The sequence below is a fragment of the Halichoeres trimaculatus genome, unplaced genomic scaffold (genome assembly GCF_033239565.1).
Source record: "Halichoeres trimaculatus isolate MK-OKI-2021-1 unplaced genomic scaffold, fHalTri1.1 fHalTri1_scaffold_3, whole genome shotgun sequence".
Lineage (NCBI taxonomy): Eukaryota > Metazoa > Chordata > Actinopteri > Labriformes > Labridae > Halichoeres > Halichoeres trimaculatus.
In genome coordinates this window covers 8,380,611-8,399,747 of record NW_027437181.1, presented here as the reverse complement: position 1 = coordinate 8,399,747, position 19,137 = coordinate 8,380,611, and the positions used below count along the sequence as shown (strand labels likewise).

Genomic DNA, 19,137 nt, shown 5'->3' with positions numbered 1-19,137 from the left:
TCTGCCACCACGCTCTGTTCCCTCGCCTACACGCTCGCTGAGATCCGGCAGCGTGGTCGCACTGGAGAGCAGCTGACTCACTTTCCACTCACGTCTTTAGAAAAAAAAAAAAAAAACACCCGCTGATTTTCTCAAGAGCTGTACTTCAGATTAATATGAGGTACTTCTGCCTTTTCATGAAACCTGCACTTTTCACTGCCGTACATGTAACTAAAAGCTGGAGATGAGATTTCATATGAAATGCTACAACACAGGCTCAAAATTAACCCAACATGCAACTTATAAATGTACACCTGATCAGAATCTGAAGACCAGTTAAAAATTGCACAAATTTAAATTTTTCACTATTGGAAGCTTTTGAGTAGAGTCTCAAATTGCAAAAAGAAGAAATGGGAGTGAGACAAAAAAATGTGTAAGCAATTTATTGCAAAGAACAGTTTAAATCTCCATACAGATCCTCTGAAGTGTTTGGACGACAGTTTCTTCTGACTTGCGAGATCAACCCATTTTTAAAGGCAGTTTGAAATCCTTTCGTAGAAATTTGTGAAACATGTCTGCTTCTTTCAGCTGCTCTTTCTTAAAGTATCCCAACCCTAACCTAACCCCCACCGTATACATAACAGGGCTTGATTGTTGATTCACCATTCTCAAGTTTCTGGAATCCTGTCTGTTGCCAACAATGAATTAAGTTTGTTCACATCCTGTGAAGGCCTGATTTAACAGCATCTAGGAACACAAGTCACTGCCTGAAACTTGTATCAGCTCTCTGATGTTTTACATTTTAGTTTCTCCAATGAATCCTTCCATGGAGTTGTTAAAGTTTAAAAGTTACACAACTCCAATTTAAGTTATTTTGGGTGCAAGAACTTTTACATTAAATGTCAACTCTTGTTTTAGCAACAAAAGGGTATGTGTCCAAAAACACGTACTGAGTAGGAGTTACATGACACATGGCTAAATGATTTTAAAGCCTGGTTCACCTCAAACAAAGACAAAACCACACAGTAACCTCACAAAATCATGTAATCCATAAGCATTTAATCATGTCTGTGCAATTTAGAGAAGTCCAGTGAATTCATATACCTGGAAAACATGGGGTTAGATACCAAAATTGGCTAGGTGAAATGAAATAGGAGTCAGGGTTTCTCAAGGGCTCTCTCATCAAACAAGTTTAAGGGCTTCCTGCCCATCTTGGACGCCATCTTGAAAATCACACCTTTCTAGTGGTCAAATTTTGTAAACCTTTTGTTTGTTGTTAAGGACAAAATTTTAAAATTTTCAGGGTTGCATGGATTTATTAAATATATGCAGCAACCTTCGACTTGAACTTTTGTTTAACTCTCCATTTTCTTGCTCAGTTTGCAGCTTCCAGGAAGTATTTCAAGGATGCAAAGCTTTAAACATACAGCTAGTTTCACAGTTGTAACATGTGAAAGGATATTATCCAGACAGACTAAATTAAAACACCAAACCAACAGGACAAGTTGATAAATGACAACATTATAATGCAGTGATCTTTGACAGGTGATTTTTTTTTTTTTCTTTGTGAGTTGAGGATTTTGCTGTTTTTTGCATGGGGTAAGTATGCACCATCGTTTTGACCACCACCCTGCACTTCCCTGTAATATTGTCTTACTGTAAACTAAGCATTGAGGTGAAACTTGTTTTAAGGCTCTACAATGCTGCAGCAGACTCTGAATTAATCAACTCCTGACAGAGGGTTTAAAGGGCCCTGTAATAACAGCTGCACCGTTCACATAAGTACCAAGAGAACTCCTGTTTTCTTTGACCAGATATAAAGTTTTTATGTTAAAAACATATTTAGATATTTTCAAACCTCCTCCATCTCACAGTTATGAAGTCTGCAGATTAGTAATTCAAATATCAGGATGATAAATGAGAACAGATGAATTTGACTCATGTTCTTCCCGGTACATCTGCCTGTCTCTCTGCTCTCCTGTCTCTCTCTCAGGTGAGTTTCTGGAAGCCTCCGCCTGCAGCAGCAGTGACTCACCTCCGCTGACATTCAGCCCACACTCATGTCTGTCTTCTTTCTCTCTCCTCCTCTGCCTGCAGCTCGCTTACCCCCGCCCCCCTTCCCCTCCTTCTCCTCCTCCTCAGTGGGATTCAGACACGAGGAGAAACACAAATGCTGAGAGTCACGACACCTCGCCAACACAAATAAAACACACGACTGCTGGCTGAGAGTCAGTGAGGCTGCTCATTCATAGAGAGCAGGACACACACACACACACACACACACACACACACACACACACACACACACACACACACACACACACTGATAAACTGGTTCATACTGGTTTCAACTGGTAGACAGCTTTATCAATCCTCCAGTCTGAATTTCTGTCTGCAAACTGCATCACCATCTCTAAACCCTGACGTGTGGCGCTGATGGGTGTAATTCCAATAGTAGCTGTATACATAAATTACCTAATTTCATGTGAAATCAAACCTGTACTTTGTCAGTCATAGGTATGGCTCTTGTTTTTACTCTTTAGAACATTTTTCTCTTTCAATATCTTTAAATGAAATACTGTTCTGGACTTTTCAGGTGAATATAGCTCTTGTCAGTCCACGCCTGGGCTTGAACCAGCAACCCTCTGATTGCCAAATGAAGTCCCTGCGGACTGAGCCACTACCACCCGAAAGTAAGTGCTACTGTTTCCACCCAGTTTCAAACCGGAGACCTTTGGTGTGTGAGGCAAACGGGATAACCACTACACCACAGAAATAGCAGAATAAATTAAACTATAGAAAAGAAAAGCTGAGTTTTAAGGTTGAGAAGGGTCAAAACTTCAGTGTGAAAGTAAAAAACACACACACACACACACACAAAAAAAAAACAGTTTGTATTACTTTTATTTTCTGGCTCATGAGCATCTGCTGAATATCACAGTTTGAAGTACAGGGTATCACGAAGAAGGAACAGCACCACTGCATCCTTCAGCTTCATGCAGTTACATCTGGATTAAGACTTGTGGGATGAAAATTTGTTTTGCAGTGAGATAATAACCCTAAGCATTCTGCTGAGCTCAATCAGGGTTACCCAGACAAAAAAGAAAGAAGAGGAAGGTGTTCTACAGACCTTCCTCCATTTCAGCTTGTGTGGGATGAATTCAGTCAGAAAAGCATGTCTGAAAAATCATCAGTCTCTTATTGATAAACTTAAGAAAGCCTGGAGTGTAATTCCTGGCATGTAAAAGTAAAAAAATGCAAAGATTAAGAATGTTTTGTTGTTTTTTCCTTTTTCCTTTTTTTTCTTCTTTTTTTACAAATTTGATCCTGCTTCCAAACTTTTGGCATGTAGTGTACATCTATCAAACTAAACTAGGATGCATTCTCCAAGACTTCTTCTGTGTTGAATCAGCTGTTTTAAACTGGAAATTCACTGCCACGTTAATCTGAAGCTCTCCAGTTTACAGGGTTACACTTTCAGCTGTAACACCAGGAGCTGATAGAGACATATTCACACTATCAGGTTCAAAGAAGACCATTGTTTAGGAGGTACTAAACCAAGTCCACCGCAGCGAGGGTTAATCTTATTGTGAGCAGAGGGAGTTCAAGCAGAAAGTTGTGTGCTTCTGACAGCAAAAACTGTCTCACATGTTGTTGAATAAGATTAAATTCAAAGCAAATGTCTTGTTTTAGTTGAAGATTATTGTTCTCACATGTAACCAAATATATCAGCAATCCTGCAGTGACTACCCGTCGTCTGTCTCTCTTGTGCAAAACCATCATGATATGAATAATGTTCAGGTACAACATCATCAATATTTAAAGAAGGCAGCATCTCCTGCATCAATGACATCATCGCACACGCACACACACACCTCAGACCTGTTTTTACAGCCGTCATCACTCCCGTCTCAAATTGAATAATGGGTAAAATAATTCTCTCCTTTCGCTCTTGTTCTCACATTTGCATGACATCACTTGCTGCAGAGCTTAGCAGTGACCTCATTCTCAGTGACATCACCGCCTGCACTTAGAGATGATGTCACCGCTTCCCGAAAAAGTCTGCTGCTGTTTGTCCTCGAAAGAAACCCGCAGAGCCAGAGTCCCCCACCCCCAAACAGCCTCCATGCTCCACCCCAACCTCGTGTGCTTCTCTCACACCTTCCTTCAGTCTCTGCCGTCTGTTTGAATCAATTTCCCATGATCCTTTTCTTCCCCATCCACGGCTCTGCCCTGCAACAGTGCTGCTGCAGATGTTTCTGCTGAATCCTTAACCTGATGTGACTTCAAACAATTACACACACACACACACACACACACACACACACACACACACACACACACACACACACACACACACACACACACACACACACACCCTGACAGTGGGGCTTTGAGCTTTGAGAGCTTGCAGCTGATTGGCTGAGGGTGACATCATTGGTTGGGATGTGGAGGTTTCTCTCTCTTCTTGATGCTGCAGCCTCCCACTCCATTTCCCACCTCCACACACACATTCACACACTCAACACCTACACACGCACACGCACATTAAAACCTAAAGCACTGCAGCACACACACCCTCCAAAATCCATCTCGAACCCACAAAGAGCGGCTGAGCACCCAACGTGCTTTAACCAAAGGCGTGACACTGAAACTGCTCCTCACACACACACACACACAGGCACACACACACACACACACACACACACACACACACACACATACACACACACACACACACACACACACACACACACACACTGCAGCTGCATTACATCATCTGTTCGAGTGTGAGGAGCAGAGGACAAACAGGGTGGGAGAACACTGTGTTCTGCCCTGGTGCATGATGGGAGCTGTAGTCCTTCATCATATCATGTAGCTCACACTGTTTACAAAGATGCAAACAAAGAGGCCTGCTGATGAATCATCCTGCAGACAAACAGGAAGCAGAGCTGTTGTTTTCCTTCTGTTTGTTTCATTAGCATGATGATCATTCAGGTTATTATTATTCCAGCAGCAGATGCAGAAGCCTGAACACTCCTCTGACTGTTTGTTCATGTATTTATTCCTCTGAAGCAGATGAACGTGTGAAACATACCAGATATAAACTGATGTTGCTATCATCTCTCCAGTAAAGGCTTTCAGGAGTCTTTTAAGAAGCAGAGGTCACAGCAGACGGAAACAAACATGCCCTCACTGTTTGGTTTAATCATTATCTTGTGTCTCGGTTGGAAACTTTTGAAGATACTTATGTCTTTAAGTAAAATATATGACTCATGATCCCTGGATTCTGCAGGGTTTCCTCAGGATCAGCTTGGTTACATCTGAATGCATTCAGGCTGACTTCATGGTGACCTCAGAGACAGTCAGACATTGGATTGAATTACTACCTGGAGTGTAATTGAAGTTTTACTTTACATCAATTCAGAAAAAGTTCCTGTGATTCCAAACAAACACATCATTTTGATTCAGGAAAAAACAGAGACACTTCTCTTTCCTGTGACATAGTCCATATTCCTTAATTTAAACAGCAGGGACATATCCACAGTGATGGACAGAGGTGGTACCAGTGTTCTGTCATTTTCTGCTACCCATTGAAAATTGCTACTTTGTGGTTCTGCACATACACTCTATATCATTACACCCATAAACTTAGGCTCCCTGTGAGTACTGGGAGCTTTATTTGATGGTGTGCAATTGATGTATTAAAATGTGCTCCCGCCCTGAAGTACAGATCAAATCACATCAAAACTAGCTGGGGTTAATGACACAGCGTTATTGGTGTGAATATTAATGATTTATTAATGCACTGAGTACTGGGAGCATGGAGGGCAACTGAACTAACAAAATATGGGTTTATTTGTTTTTGTTAAAAACAAAAACAAATAAACAAAACATGGAAAAGTTAACATGATTAAATAGACACAACTACAACTGGCGCAGCTATGAAAAAAAAAAGAAAAAAAAAAACAGAAGCTAAATCTGACAAAGCAGCAAAAGTCCATAGACACTTCCATCAGAAAAAGCATTGGTAGCAAAATCTGCCAAAGTGGCAAAATCAGGCAGAACACAAGGCTTTTTTGAATTGTAATTGGTATTAGCTGAAGTACCGCTTTGAAATCCCTATTTGTGATTGTCTATTTGATCAGTTAGAGGTGAGACTTACATGACACTGTCTGTGCTGTGTTTTTTTTTTTTTTTTTTTTTGTTCCTAAAACTGTAGAAAGATTCCTCTTCTGCCTTACTTTTTTTTTCTTTTGAGCATCTTATTTCTTCCTTCAATTCCCCCAAAGGCCTGCACGAGAATTGCAGCTGTCAATCATTGTTAAAGATAACACAAAACCCTGTTTTTAACCTCTTATAACTAATGAAAATGAAAGTTTTCTGAAAAAGTGCACTTTAGCACAACACATTATTTATTACTTCATATCACCACAGCATATGGATGTGAGAAACATTTCTGTGGGGTGCTTTTATTTTTCCAAAGTTTGACCACAGCTTGTCAGGAATGACTGGGGAGACAAAGTTTTTGACCTATACTGAAGCCAGTCACCAGGGGGAGCAGTTTTTGTAGAGACCTCACATTGAGCCAAGCGAGATGATGTCCATTCACAGTCAGTGGGACTGATGCCAAACTAGATAATTTGTTTTCAGTACTCAGTGCTAACACCATCTTCATCTTCACATAGATCGTGTTTTCCTGAAATAAAAACAGCCTGACGTCAGGGAAGGATCACCTGCAAACCAAACAACACCTGAAGCCCCCAGAGTGAAGCGTGTAATGAAATGTCGTAACAGAATGATCAAAACGTGGTCGTTCCAGTAAACTGAGGACATTAGTTACTCTTATTAACACGAGGCATTGGTGTGACAGAGCGGCCTCTCTGAATGCTTTCTGCTTAATGTGTTTCAGTGGGAACGAGAAGCGATAGACACTCATGTTGGCTGTCAACCAGAGCGCAGATGGAGGCGTTAACACACAAACCCAAATCTGTGTGTGTGTGTGTGTGTGTGTGTGTGTGTGTGTGTGTGTGTGTGTGTGTGTGTGTGTGTGTGTGTGTGTGTGTGTGTGTGTGTGTGTGTGTGTGTGTGTGTGTGAGAGAGAGAGAGAGAAAGAGATGAATACATCCTACAGTCAGGATGAGTAACAGTTCATTGTCAGCTGTTAAATTTAGAGCTGACATTTCCTCAGAAAGCGGACAAACCAGATCAAACCAGAGCTGCTGGATCTGACCGTGTCATGTTCCACTTTCATCTTAAAAGTTTCACTCATCTTCACATTTCATACATTAACACACCAGCTTTCTGACAGAAGGGCCTGTTAAGGAACGAAAGCTGTGCAGCCAGATATGGTGTCATGACTCTTCTGGTGTTTTTTGATGTTGAACAAAAAGGTTAACGTAAGACGAGACCGCAGGTTACAAACTGATATACTGATCATCCATCCTTTAATTTTTATCCTGTTCCTGGTATGCAGCATGCCAAAAGGTTCCTTCCTGCCCAGGAACCAGGAATCTTTTTTCTGGGCCAAACCAATTTCTCTTCACAGCTGATTTCCAAGATGTTTATTTCTAAAATGCCAAAAACTGAAACCTTCAGTGGAGTGTTCTTGTCTCATTTAACTAAAATTAACTTATTAAATGAGTATGAGCCACATTCACCTGATAGGTTAAGAAAAACTGTATTTGTTTGGGTTCTTGAGTTAAGGAATTATATTTCATTGCAAGAAGCTAACGAGCGAACCTGTGTTTCTTGAAATAAGCACATCTCCATTTATTTTTACGCAGTTTGCAGATTTTTTAAGCACTTCAGATATCTTTTTTCTCTTTCGATATCTTGAAATGAGACATTTTTCTAGACTTAACAGGTGAATATGGCTCATTTTAAGTCAAATAGGACTATTTTTTCTTTTAAAAAAAAGACAGAAATGCTTGATTAGATAACTCTCTTTCTTCCTTTTTTTTATTTTTTTTTATTTTTATTTTTATTTTTATTTTTTTGCAGTGTAGGAACAAACATCATGGAGTTAAGTTGCTCAGCTGAAATGTTCCTGATTCCTAGGAGGAGCCTTTCTGTGTGGAGTTGCATATTGCAAACCTCAAGCCAGTTATGGTTAGGGATGGATGGAGTTTATAACCTGCAAACTGAGCAGCCTTTGACCTTTTTTACTTAAAAATAAAGACAAATTCTCGCTTAGACGTCAGCCTTTGGAGTGTGATGACCTCTCTGCTTTTGCATGGATCAATGAGCAGAAGTATCATTTCTAAACCAGTCAAAAAAGAGACATTCTCATGTCTGGAAGCTCATTTGGACACATTTAAAGGGGCTGTGAGGACTTTCTAAGTAATCTTGAAAGTGTCTCTCATCTATCTATAAGCCTGATTGTAATTCACTCTTTAAAATGAGATCATCAGCACCAATATAGGTTATTCCTAAATGCTATTTCACAGCTTCCCAATCGGACAGCATGTCAGAGTCTCTATGACAACACCACGTCAGCTGACAAAGCAAGAAATCTGTGTTCTCTTAAACAAAGAAAAGTAGAGTTAAAAAAAGATCTGATCTCAGTGTGCGGTGACTGTCGGCCAAAGGTGTCGCTGCAATCCACTTCAAATGAATAATGCTCACTGTCTCCAAATTACAAGTTGATATCATTTAAATCCTCAGAAAACACACTGACAGAGAACCCTCATTTGCTGAAGTACAGCCAATAATATAGCGCAGGCAAATAAAAATAAGCCTGTTAGAAATAAATGACAAAGGAATAGATTGATGCAACAAAATGCAATGAGAACCAATCAGACTTGGTATCAGTGTCGTCATCTTTCAGTTTTAAGCTCTAAATTTCAAATAAGCATGGAGGCTAATTGCTAAGAGTTTTTGAATCTGACTGTTCAGCTAGCAGCCAATAAGCAGCTGTGATGTCATGTTTTTTGCACCAAAGCTCAAGATCAGCTCAAACAGATGCAAACAGAGGTGGATCTCATGTCTTAAGTAAGGCAAGTCTCTTCATAGCACATCTCAAATAAAACATAAAATGGCAAAAACAGAATGTTTAAATATAATTTAACAGGTTTTAAAGCATGAAAGTTACAGTGCAACGCTGCACAGCATTAAATCTAAAGGCTGCAGACGACCTGAGCAACATCAATTAAGAGGGAGACCCAAAACTCCCGCTCTGTTTGGGTTTTGGTTATTAAAGACTATTTGCTTTGAAAATCTGAGAAATATGTTTGTTTGTTTTTTAACCAGAATCACACGTATCATCACTGTCCTCAGAGCCAGTAATAAACTGCATTAACCAAAACTTTAAGGATAATGGGTCCATCACTGACTAATGTTTTGTTACTTGGATACATTAAAGGGCAAACTAAACCAATACATAAAGGCGTTGGTAGATCAGCAACTCCCTCAGACCGGAGGTAAACTGACGTTAGTCAGTGGTCACATACAGCACTTTGAATTGATGGATTTTAAATGGACAAAGATTACGTTTTTTTTACCCTTATTCTCATGAAAAATTGTTTTTCTAACATTAGCATGCCCATTTATTGTAAGATTTGAATTTACTGGAATTTAAACCCTATTTCTCGGCACCCTGGTCTTCATCAGATCTCGACACATGACGGGAAACTCCTGCCGTGAGATTAAAAATGAAATGCTTCACTGAAACTGTTCCCTGCTCTGATGTGGAGGATTCCTCTGAAATAAACCTCCACTCCTCTGAACCCCCCATCCTCCTCCTCCTTCTCCTTCTCCATCTCCTCCCCCTCGCTCTACCCTGCTGGACCAATCACAGCCCAGCATCCCTGCTGGCCAATCAGAAGGCTGCTGAGTGATGTCATGCAGCAGACTGCTGTTTGGTGCTGATGCTGCTGAGCTGCAGATCTTCAGTCTGAACAGAGAGACCGAGCATCACTGCAGGGTGAGTACAAACACACATTTACACCTTCATACATTCAAACCTTCATGTTTCTGATCATCTGTTAATGTTATCTCAGTTTGGTGCCAGCATGCAGCTAGGAAACCTGCAGATTTATTCAGACAGAAACCTGAAAAGCATCTTTCTCTTACCTCATTCTTTCTTATTCTGCAGTTTTTTTTAATCATCATCCTCTTTTTTTATTTCTTACTCTGTGTGTTCTGCATTCTTTTCTGCAACCTCCATCTCTTCTTCTTTACTTTAGTTTCTAAGCTGCGTGCTCCACTCTCTGCGCTCTGCAGAAGGTGATGCGCTTACTGGCAACAATGACATCATTGCTTCTTCTCTGCACACACACACACACACTTGCACACAAAGACACACACGCTTGAGGGTTGAAACATGTTTGTACTAGAAATAAGAGGAATAGTGGAAGCAATTTGAGAGCAGTGGTGTTTAATTTAGATATTTTAACAGTAAATCTGCAATGAATGGTTGAAAATGTGCATCTTTTCTGCTTGGAATCTCTGAATCATGAATTATTCAGTGTGAGGGAGAGGATCAACGAGTCTGATGTCATTGAAATGGAGGATTTTGGGCACGAGCATCTCTGGATACTGCACATACAGAAGCTGCAGATCAATCATTTATGTATTTTTCCCCTGATGTTAAGACCAGATACAACTTGAGTGTTAGTGCTGACGCAGAATGATGTGATCCTCTAAATCTCTGAGCTCCTGCAGGGAGTTGCGTCTGTGTGTTTTTTGCTCTTTCCATCCTCACACTTCTTGCTTTGAGTATTCTGACCTCCAGGAGGTCGCACAGTGCAAAATTGAGAAGCAGCTCTTACTCATGTTTACTTCAGTGACTCATGTTTCTCTCTGGTCAGGTCAATCATTTGCATAAATCAAGCCTCTGAACCGGAGTTTGTGCACGGCCCAGATTTTGAGCGTTGCTTGTTTTCAGGTTGCAGACTTGTGGTTGTGCAGGAAACTTGACTCAAAACAAGTAAAGTTAGGGACACTGCAAAAAGAGCTAACCCTGCAGCTCGTAAAGATGTTTGAGGTCTTATCTCTCACTCCTCTGTTGGTTGGAGAGAATCTGACAGATGACGTCATTTTGGGGTTTTTATCGCCTGAGTTTGAGTATCAGGCTGTAATCACTGGAACTGGTTCTGGTGAATTACATTCAAGTAATCAGTCCTCTATTGATTAATGAGCAAGGTCACACTGCAAAAACTGAAATCTGAGCAAGTTTTTGTCTTATTTCTCTAAAAAAAAACATCTTTTCAGGCCCAATTTGAGCCACATTCACCTGATGAGTCCAGAAAAAAAGAAAACAGATGACTAAATATGACATTATTATTTATTTAAATATGTATCAAGTAAATGTTTCTTAACCTTACCCAAGTCTGACTTCTCTTTTTTCTACTCGAGATTAGACAAAGATTTTCTTGAAATTCATTTTTTGCTTCCTGAAAACACTTTTTTTTTTTTTTTTTGTAACTTTAATTGTGCATCAACACAAGACAGTGACATGGATAGACAAGCAGATTGTGAACAAACGATGAAAGCAATGATAGTTGTGAACATATAATGGCAATGAAAATAGTTACAAAGATTGTATAAGAGAAAGAAACAATAAAAACAAAAAAGAATAAATAGGATAAGGCATTTCCGCAAGCAAATGATGGATGTTAAAATGCTGAGCCCTAACCCTTTCACTCTAAAGTCAGCAGTACCATTTATAACCTTGGAACCCCTTATGAAACTTTCCTCTGTAGGTTAGCACAAGCTAATTCTGCAGAACTGATCCATTTAACTGACATGAATGTGATTTTTGTGTCTCCTGACAGGAACAGACTCTACCTCACCACAGTGTCTTTGACAGAAATCAACAGCAGCAGCAGGATGACTCTGGCAGGCAAAGAGTCACTTCTCTCTACTTCTTGTGTTATACCTTTACATCTTTCTGTAATGAAACAAGTTGATCCTTTAGCTCCTCCTCAGGTTTTCACTTTGCTCTCGTGTCCCCGAATGTTCCAGCATACAGAGAGAAGATGAGAGAGCTCCCCCTGGTGTCTCTCTTCTGCTCCTGCATCCTTCCGAAACTCAGAGAGAGCTCGGATGAGAAGAAGGAAGGTCAGTAAAACAGCTCAGTTTGACTCTCTGTGGAAATAAATCAGAACAGAGCTGAAACATGGTGTTAGGATGGATTTAGACCATTTACAGTTGGAAATTTGCAATTAAATATGCAAATATAGGTCCTTCAGTGATGGTGGTAAGAATTTCCTTCAAGATATTGATTATTTTCTGCTTTTATTTATTTAATATCACTTCTTAACATGGCTTGAAAAGCTTTTCCACAATTGCCAAAGGCTCCAAGTGACATCTTTCCAATTCACAATGCTTGCACAGCTTGAACCACCTGTTTTGTGCAAATCTGCTCTAAATATTTAAATAATTTCATATAAAATCAGTATTTAAGTGTTACATGAGTTGTTTTATCAGGTGTGTGCTTTAAACATCAATTCAAAGAAATATTTTATGAGTTTTTTCTGTAAATTTTAAACTTTAGAGTTGCTGAAGCTTGCAGATGAACGTTTTAGATGTTGAAAAACAGCTACAAATGCAATAGACTAGTTAAGAAAAGTATCTTCGACTTGAAGTTTGGCAAAGTGCTCCTTCAGTGATGCTTTCAGTTTCACATTTTTCCATTTATGATAAGCTTTAAGTCAGGATTTATCCAAATATTTTCAATTTTCATATGTTAATACTCATTAGAATAGGGAAAAAGTTGTGTGTTGAAGCTCCTGTAAATGTTTTTTGGGGGTTTTCACACTCCTTCATTCTCCTCCCAGCAGGCGTGGTGGACTTGAATCTCTGCAACATCCGTGACATGGAAGTGATTGAGCTGAGCAAGCGGGCGAGTGGTCAGGCCTTTGAGGTTATCCTGAAGCCACCAACCTTCGATGGCGGCCCTGAGCTGAGGGCGACCACGCCTCCTCGTGGGAAACCCTCGCTAGAGGAGATCCAGAAGAAACTGGACGCCGCCCAGGAGAGACGGAAGGTGAGTGAATGTTGACATATTTGATCAGCTGTACACAGAAAACAGACCTGTGTGTCTAAACCCCCAACATGCTGATGGAGATTTAAACCCTTAACCATCTGTTTGTGTTAGCATGTTAACCTTTATCAGCACTAAACAATACACAGTAAGAGCTGCTGTAAATGTCAGCACATCTGCAGGGATTTGGTCATAAATCAGAACAAAGGACACAGTGAAATGTCAACCTTAAGACTGCGAATAGGACAATAAATGTACTAATTAAGTTGTTGGACTTGTTCCTCTGCTGAAGAAGGAGGTCCGTGCAAATTTCATGGCAATCCATCCAGTAAATGTTGAGATATTTGAGTGAACAAGAAAAGAAAAGGGCTCAAGTATTTGGCCCTGGGGAACGCCCAATTTAGTTTAAAGTTTTGTAAGAGAAAAAGGTGTGTTTTTTTAAACACTTTAAGCATACTATAGCACAGTGATTTTATTGGACCAAAGTGCCTCTACAGTGAAAATTCCTGTTTTGTTGACACACAAGATATCCTGAACAGTCCATGGCAGCCCAAATGAACAGAGTCTAACATCTCTCTTCATCTCCCTCTAGTGTCAGGAAGCGGAGCTCCTGAAGCACCTGGCCGAGAGGCGAGAGCACGAGCGTGAAGTGGCTCAGAAAGCCCTGACCAAAGAGCGCCAGGAGCATCGTGCGGACGCTGACAAAGAGCTGAGGCAGATGCACCTGAACGCATCACAGGAGAAGCTGCAGGAGGAGGTGAGAATTCATACTTTTGGATTTGGTTTATTGAGATTTCCAGCTACTAATTTCATGAGAATGAATGACTAAAGGAGGTTTTCTGATGTTTGTGTCTTTCAGGAGAAGCACAGTGTGGAGGTGAGGATGAGCCAGAGGAGGAGAAAGAGAAAACATCAATCTAATTAAAGTTGGATTATTTTTTTTGTTCCTTGGAAAGTTCAGTTATGAGCTAACTCCACCCTCTCTTGCTCCCTTCCAGGTGTCTTGATGGCCTGATCACAACACAAGCTGAACTTTATTTGGAAGCCATTTTGGAGGGCTGATGAGTGCCGTAAACCAGGCGCTGCCCTGACTTGGAGATTGACATGAAGAGACTCTGAAACCACTGAGAGAAGTAAAGAAAGAGGACTGGAGACCTCCTCTGTAAAACCAGGACTCTTCCACACGAGATGAACTCTTTAACACGAGACAAACTGGAGCTGAAGGACGCTGCAGACTCAGTCATCAACTAGATGGACTACAGGGGGGTTAACTGTGCTTTGTTGCCATGCCAATAGTGCCATTGTGTTCATGTATGAGTGATCGTGTATGCATTAAGGATTGAACATCTTCACATGCCTGAAAAGTTGTACCAAACTGAACCGGATCCGAACCCAAAGGGACTACATCGATAAAACCCTGCACAGGGCGGCTTCTGCTTCTACGCTGAGAAATCCTGCAGAGAGAAATGAGCTGGGCCGTGTCTGAAAGTGCCAAGAACGTTCCAAAGAATGGTGGTCCCTACTTGTCAAAGAAAATCTGAGTCGAATGTCGCCACCTGCAGGATATTTTAGATTATAGCAATGACTGGAGAACAGAGTGTCAACAAGAAAGTGCAGCAAAGCCAGCAAGAAAATGAAAGAGCAAGACTCAGCACAGATCAGGGGCAGGAAAAAGGGCAAAGACTGTCTTGTGCAAGATGTGTCATGTAAGGACAAAGTGCAGACAAGCTGCGAGACCTAGACCTGGTACAGGATTGGTTTCAAACTCCTGTTGAAGATTGAACCCACGCAGAGATAAGCCGAGTGAGACTGAAAACCCACAAAGCTGCAACAGATGCAGGCCGAGAGATAATGACACAGAGACGAGTTCATTTCAGAGCGATGACACAAAAACTGGTGATGCACAAATGAGTTTGAGACATGGTTGAGTCAGAGAATACAGAAACTTCTAAAACACAGGTGAAATGTGTCTGAGAAAACAGATCTGATGGGGATGAAAATGTCCTTAAGACAGAGACAAGACAAAATGGAGTTAAGCTGAAAGAAATCTAAATAAAAAAAAACAAGAACACAGACAATTGCCTTTATAATGTGTATGTTTCAATTTCCAGATTTAAACTTTGGTTTGACCTCTAAATTTGTCTGAAATCTGGTAAAAAATAAAAATAACAAGCAGCAGAAAGGGACAAATCCCGAGACAAAGATGATTCTGAATCAAACACGTAGATGAAACGGAATCTCTCAGAGCTCGCTGTCCTTGCTGCAGTCGGGCTCCAAAATGCTGGCTTTCTGCTCCTTCTTCTTGCCGCTGCATGCCTACATCCTCCTCTTGAAGGCACAATTCAAGTCCTGCTGCAAAGACTTTTTGCTATGCTGCATCTTAGCGGGAATCATTTCCCACAAATATCTCACCCTGGATGAATCTGCCTGATGAATAACTGATAATCGACTGTGTACATTGTTTACAGCCTTCTGTGTGTGTGAGTGTGTGTGTGTCAATCTGTTTCCCTGGCATCATTGTAGAGGAGTCAGGGTGATGAAGACGGTGATAATGATGAAGATGCTGTACAGAAATAGCGTATATTTTAAATCTGAGAATAAAACAATGACACTTTACTACTTTGCTCTGATAGTTTATTGCTCCAACACCACATCCAGTTTCTAAATGATAAATACATCACAATTCAATAAATACAGTCCACCATGAAAAATAAATAAAGTTAATTTAAATAAGATAAAAAATAAATAATATCATCAAATGAACAATATACCTCCTTTCACTAAAGCAACTTTTCTGGTGCCACATTTTAAGATGAAAGAAAAAGTCTCAAAACCACAAATATAAGAAAGATGAAGAGATTGAAAACAAAATCCAGTAGATTATAGCGCATCATGTCACGTACATAAATCTTCAACAAATGGAGCATTACTTTAGTTACATATCCAAGAAGTTAGAGATCTTTTTTGCTCTATTAAGTACTCCTATGTCCTAAAAACTCATCATAAAACTTTATCAATTTATAGAAATCTGGTGACTTTATTATTTTTGGCTTGTTACTCTGACCACAAATTCTCATCAATTTTCATTATTTAAATATTCAAATGTTCTGTACATTCAGGAGAATTGTACATGTATTTTTTACATTTCTAATCGTTGTACTTTTTAAAATATCGGGCATTCTAAAATAAGATTTGGCCCATTAAAATGAATGGAGAGACAGAGGTTTGGCTTGGCTCCTCATCAACACGGAAAGCTGATGATGTCACAAGGGGTTTAGAGATTGAAAATAGGACTCTTAAGTTTAGAGCTAGGGTTAGGGCTCAGCATTTCAATATTCAAGCATTTGCTGCTTGTATCAGGGTTAGGTTTTAGACCCCATCTAGTTTTAGCTGAGTTTTTATAAGGAGGGGAATGATTTTTCTTGTATGAGAATAAAATGTAAAAACTTATTATTTTTATCTTAAAAAAGCAGATCAAAAAGAGTAGATTTAAAATGTTAGCGCTCAGCAAAAGACGCGAAAGGGTTCAGGAGGTTAGGAAAAGAAACTCACATCAGTAACTTCAAATCAAAGGCAGAGAAACAAAAACACTTTAAGAATCGTTGGAGTAGTTTTGGTTGTCAGTGTCCTTTGTCTCAGACTGACCCACCGGCTGGTCCGGTCACTGCTGGTCTTCATTCCTGCAGTTTAACGTTGGCTCGAACACATGTGCAGCCCACTGCTATGAGGCGAGACTCCAATCGGAAGTGGTACCCATCACCTGATCCTGACTCAGCCCCTGAAGACCTGACACGGCGCAACACCAGCACTTGGTGCATGATGGGACTGGACTCCAGGCTCAGGTCTTCCTGGCCTTCTGAGTCCAGACAACCCCGCAGCAAACAGCGAGCCTCTGAGAGCACAGGCGGGAACAGGGTGGCATCATGGGTGTAGCTGAAGTGTGAGGAAAAAAAGCTGTTAGTCTCACGTCATCAATAATAAACACATTTTTAAACAGGTTTTTGTTTGCATCTGTTGCCGTACTTGTAAGTCCAAGGGGAGATGGAGTCATTCTGCAGGGACCTGATGCTCCTGGTGTGAGAGAATGCACTGGGGTCCAACTGCAGGGGGATGGTTTTTAGTGCAGCACCATCCTTCTTGTGTGTCTTTGATGAGTGTTTTGGCATGGCCTCTGTCATCATCATCATCATCATTGCCACTACAATGGCGATCTGGAGTGGAGAAGAGAAGGAGTGAGCCTTTGTGCTCTCACTGAGCGTGAAACAAAATTGTTTTCAGAATTCAAAATCCAGAGGTGATAACGTCAAAAGAACAATACAGAAATGATAAAGTTATGGAGTTGCTGTACTTTGACACACTTTGCCAAACCTTCATTTTACCTCATGAAAACATTTCAGTCCTGTGCACTCTTTCTTCAAAGTTGGAACTATTCAAATCTTCTGTGATCAAATCCCACAAAGGCACTATTCATTTTACATACCTCATTTACATCATTCAACAGTTTGAGAAATCATACTGGACAAACATAATTTTTTTATGTGACAAAAATAGTCTGTTTGTTTGTTTGTTTGTTTGTTTGTTTGTTTGTTTGTTTGTTTGTTTGTTTGTTTTTTGCATTGGAAAAAGTTTTGTTTAAAGTTTAGTAGTTTCAACCCTGTTGGTTGGTTTCTTTCTCCTGTAAATTGCAAAAAATAAAAAAATAAAAAAATATTGCAAACCAAAAGGATATTTCTTAAGTACTTTAACATTTACTTGGAGATATGAGGAGAGTTTTAGACAATTGTTTCCCAAAAAGTTTTAACTTGCTCTTTGTTTGAATCTATAACCATCCCTTTTTTCTTGGTTTCCAGACAACGTTCTCCAGGTGGAAATGCTGAGCTGAGGTTTGATATCTTGTTATGCAGACGATGTTTGGTTATAACAGGGGTGACATTATGGGTGGTTCCATCTGTCATGGTTCCTTGAGGTAGTGCTCAGGAAATTATGCTAACACCTCACCAGCAATCACCACAATTCAAATCTTTCACCATGCTTGAACTTAAACCAACAACCCTGGAGTAACAAAGACAAATTCCTGTGGACTGAGCTACAGCCGCCTTCTTTGGTCAGTGACATGCTGGTAATCACAGGTAGATCTGTCGGATGCACCAAAACTTCATAAGAACCCAATCAAGTGTGAAAGGAGCAAAAAGCAACCACATCTGCTTTAAAACCAAAAATTTTAGTATGTCAGTTGTTTTTATAAATTAAAATAGTGATCTACTAACTTTTGTAATTTAAAATCCTGGCTCTGGTCCTGGGTTATACACTCCTAAATCCCCGAAACTCATAAAGCCCAAACGGCTATAAAATACAGCAAAATAAGTTTGACACAACTATGCAAAAAAATATGTTGTTGGAAAAACAACATTCTAAGATGTTTAATGTGCAGTGTGAATATCTGGGAGCCCAAAGTAGTCAGAAATTACATTATAACCTTCAGGATTTCCTAAAAAATATATCATTTTAAACCCTTTTTTCCCCAACTCAATCATTTTTGTTTAACAAACATCTGCCCAACTACTGCTTCACTTAATTTTCACAACATTAAGCATGTATGAAAATAAGAAAAGTGAAATAAAACAGCATTAGAGTCATTGGTGCATTAAATTGATTTTGCTAACTTTTACAGAATGTCTTTTAAACTCTTCAGGCCACAGTACTGCTGCGTGATTTCAGAGTTTTTACGTCCTAAACTTCACGTTCAAAGACTTCAAATAAGATGTAAAAATCTGATCCTGCCGTTCTGAGCTGCTCTTACCGTCACTTTGGAGCTCATTGTTGAAAACATGCTGGTTTTTCTTTGGGTCTGGATTTAGTACAGGTCTTTCTTCAGGATCCTCAGGCTCTGCTGGAGGTTCAGGTTCAAGTGTAGGCTCTGCAGGTTTGGTGACTGTGCTCTCTGCTGGAGTTTCAGGTGATCTGCTGGATGCTGGGTAACCCTCCGCTATTTATCGTGATCAGGATCAGAGGCGCCGCCGCCATCCCCTGATGATGTCACTATCTGTCCTGTCATCCTTTCTCCTTCGTCCTTGTGTCTTTGATCCTCCTCTCTAAACCACACAGACCAGACTGCATGACAAGGTCTGATGCGCGACCCACTTTCACAACCGATGTTGAGGCTCAAAACT

The 19,137-nt window shown here is 40.2% G+C and overlaps 2 protein-coding genes across 3 annotated transcripts; one reads left to right on the top strand and one right to left on the bottom strand.

The window, feature by feature from the left end:
• The first annotated feature begins 9,826 nt into the window (after positions 1–9,826).
• Positions 9,827–15,136, top strand: LOC141788179 (stathmin-4-like). Of its 2 annotated transcripts, none has more exons than XM_074667032.1 (7): positions 9,827–9,904; positions 11,757–11,824; positions 11,947–12,042; positions 12,765–12,970; positions 13,560–13,724; positions 13,827–13,844; positions 13,966–15,136. In XM_074667032.1, exons 2-7 carry the CDS (start codon positions 11,812–11,814, stop codon positions 13,972–13,974), a joined length of 507 nt encoding a protein of 168 aa, XP_074523133.1. In that variant the 5' UTR covers positions 9,827–9,904; positions 11,757–11,811; the 3' UTR covers positions 13,975–15,136. The 2 variants fall into 2 exon arrangements, with proteins under 2 accessions (XP_074523133.1, XP_074523132.1); XM_074667031.1 differs by having other exon boundaries at positions 9,828–9,904; positions 12,762–12,970.
• A 1,379-nt stretch (positions 15,137–16,515) lies between these two features.
• On the bottom strand, positions 16,516–18,841 carry il17a/f1 (interleukin 17a/f1). The gene is made up of 3 exons (XM_074666995.1): positions 18,768–18,841; positions 16,991–17,178; positions 16,516–16,900 (listed from the first exon to the last, which is right to left on the bottom strand). Exons 1-3 carry the CDS (start codon positions 18,795–18,797, stop codon positions 16,642–16,644), a joined length of 477 nt encoding a protein of 158 aa, XP_074523096.1. The 5' UTR covers positions 18,798–18,841; the 3' UTR covers positions 16,516–16,641.
• Between the last annotated feature and the right edge of the window lie 296 nt (positions 18,842–19,137).

Excerpts from the sequence above, each read along its gene's own strand:
- il17a/f1 (XM_074666995.1), bottom strand. The coding sequence starts at position 18,797 with ATGTTTTCAACAATGAGCTCCAAAGTGACG. Across the intron at positions 17,179-18,767 it reads CAATGAGCTCCAAAGTGACG|ATCGCCATTGTAGTGGCAAT; the intron begins GTAAGAGCAGCT and ends TCTCCACTCCAG. Across the intron at positions 16,901-16,990 it reads ATCTCCCCTTGGACTTACAA|CTACACCCATGATGCCACCC; the intron begins GTACGGCAACAG and ends CTCACACTTCAG.
- LOC141788179 (XM_074667031.1), top strand. Across the intron at positions 12,043-12,761 it reads CTCGGATGAGAAGAAGGAAG|CAGGCGTGGTGGACTTGAAT; the intron begins GTCAGTAAAACA and ends TTCTCCTCCCAG. Across the intron at positions 12,971-13,559 it reads CCGCCCAGGAGAGACGGAAG|TGTCAGGAAGCGGAGCTCCT; the intron begins GTGAGTGAATGT and ends ATCTCCCTCTAG.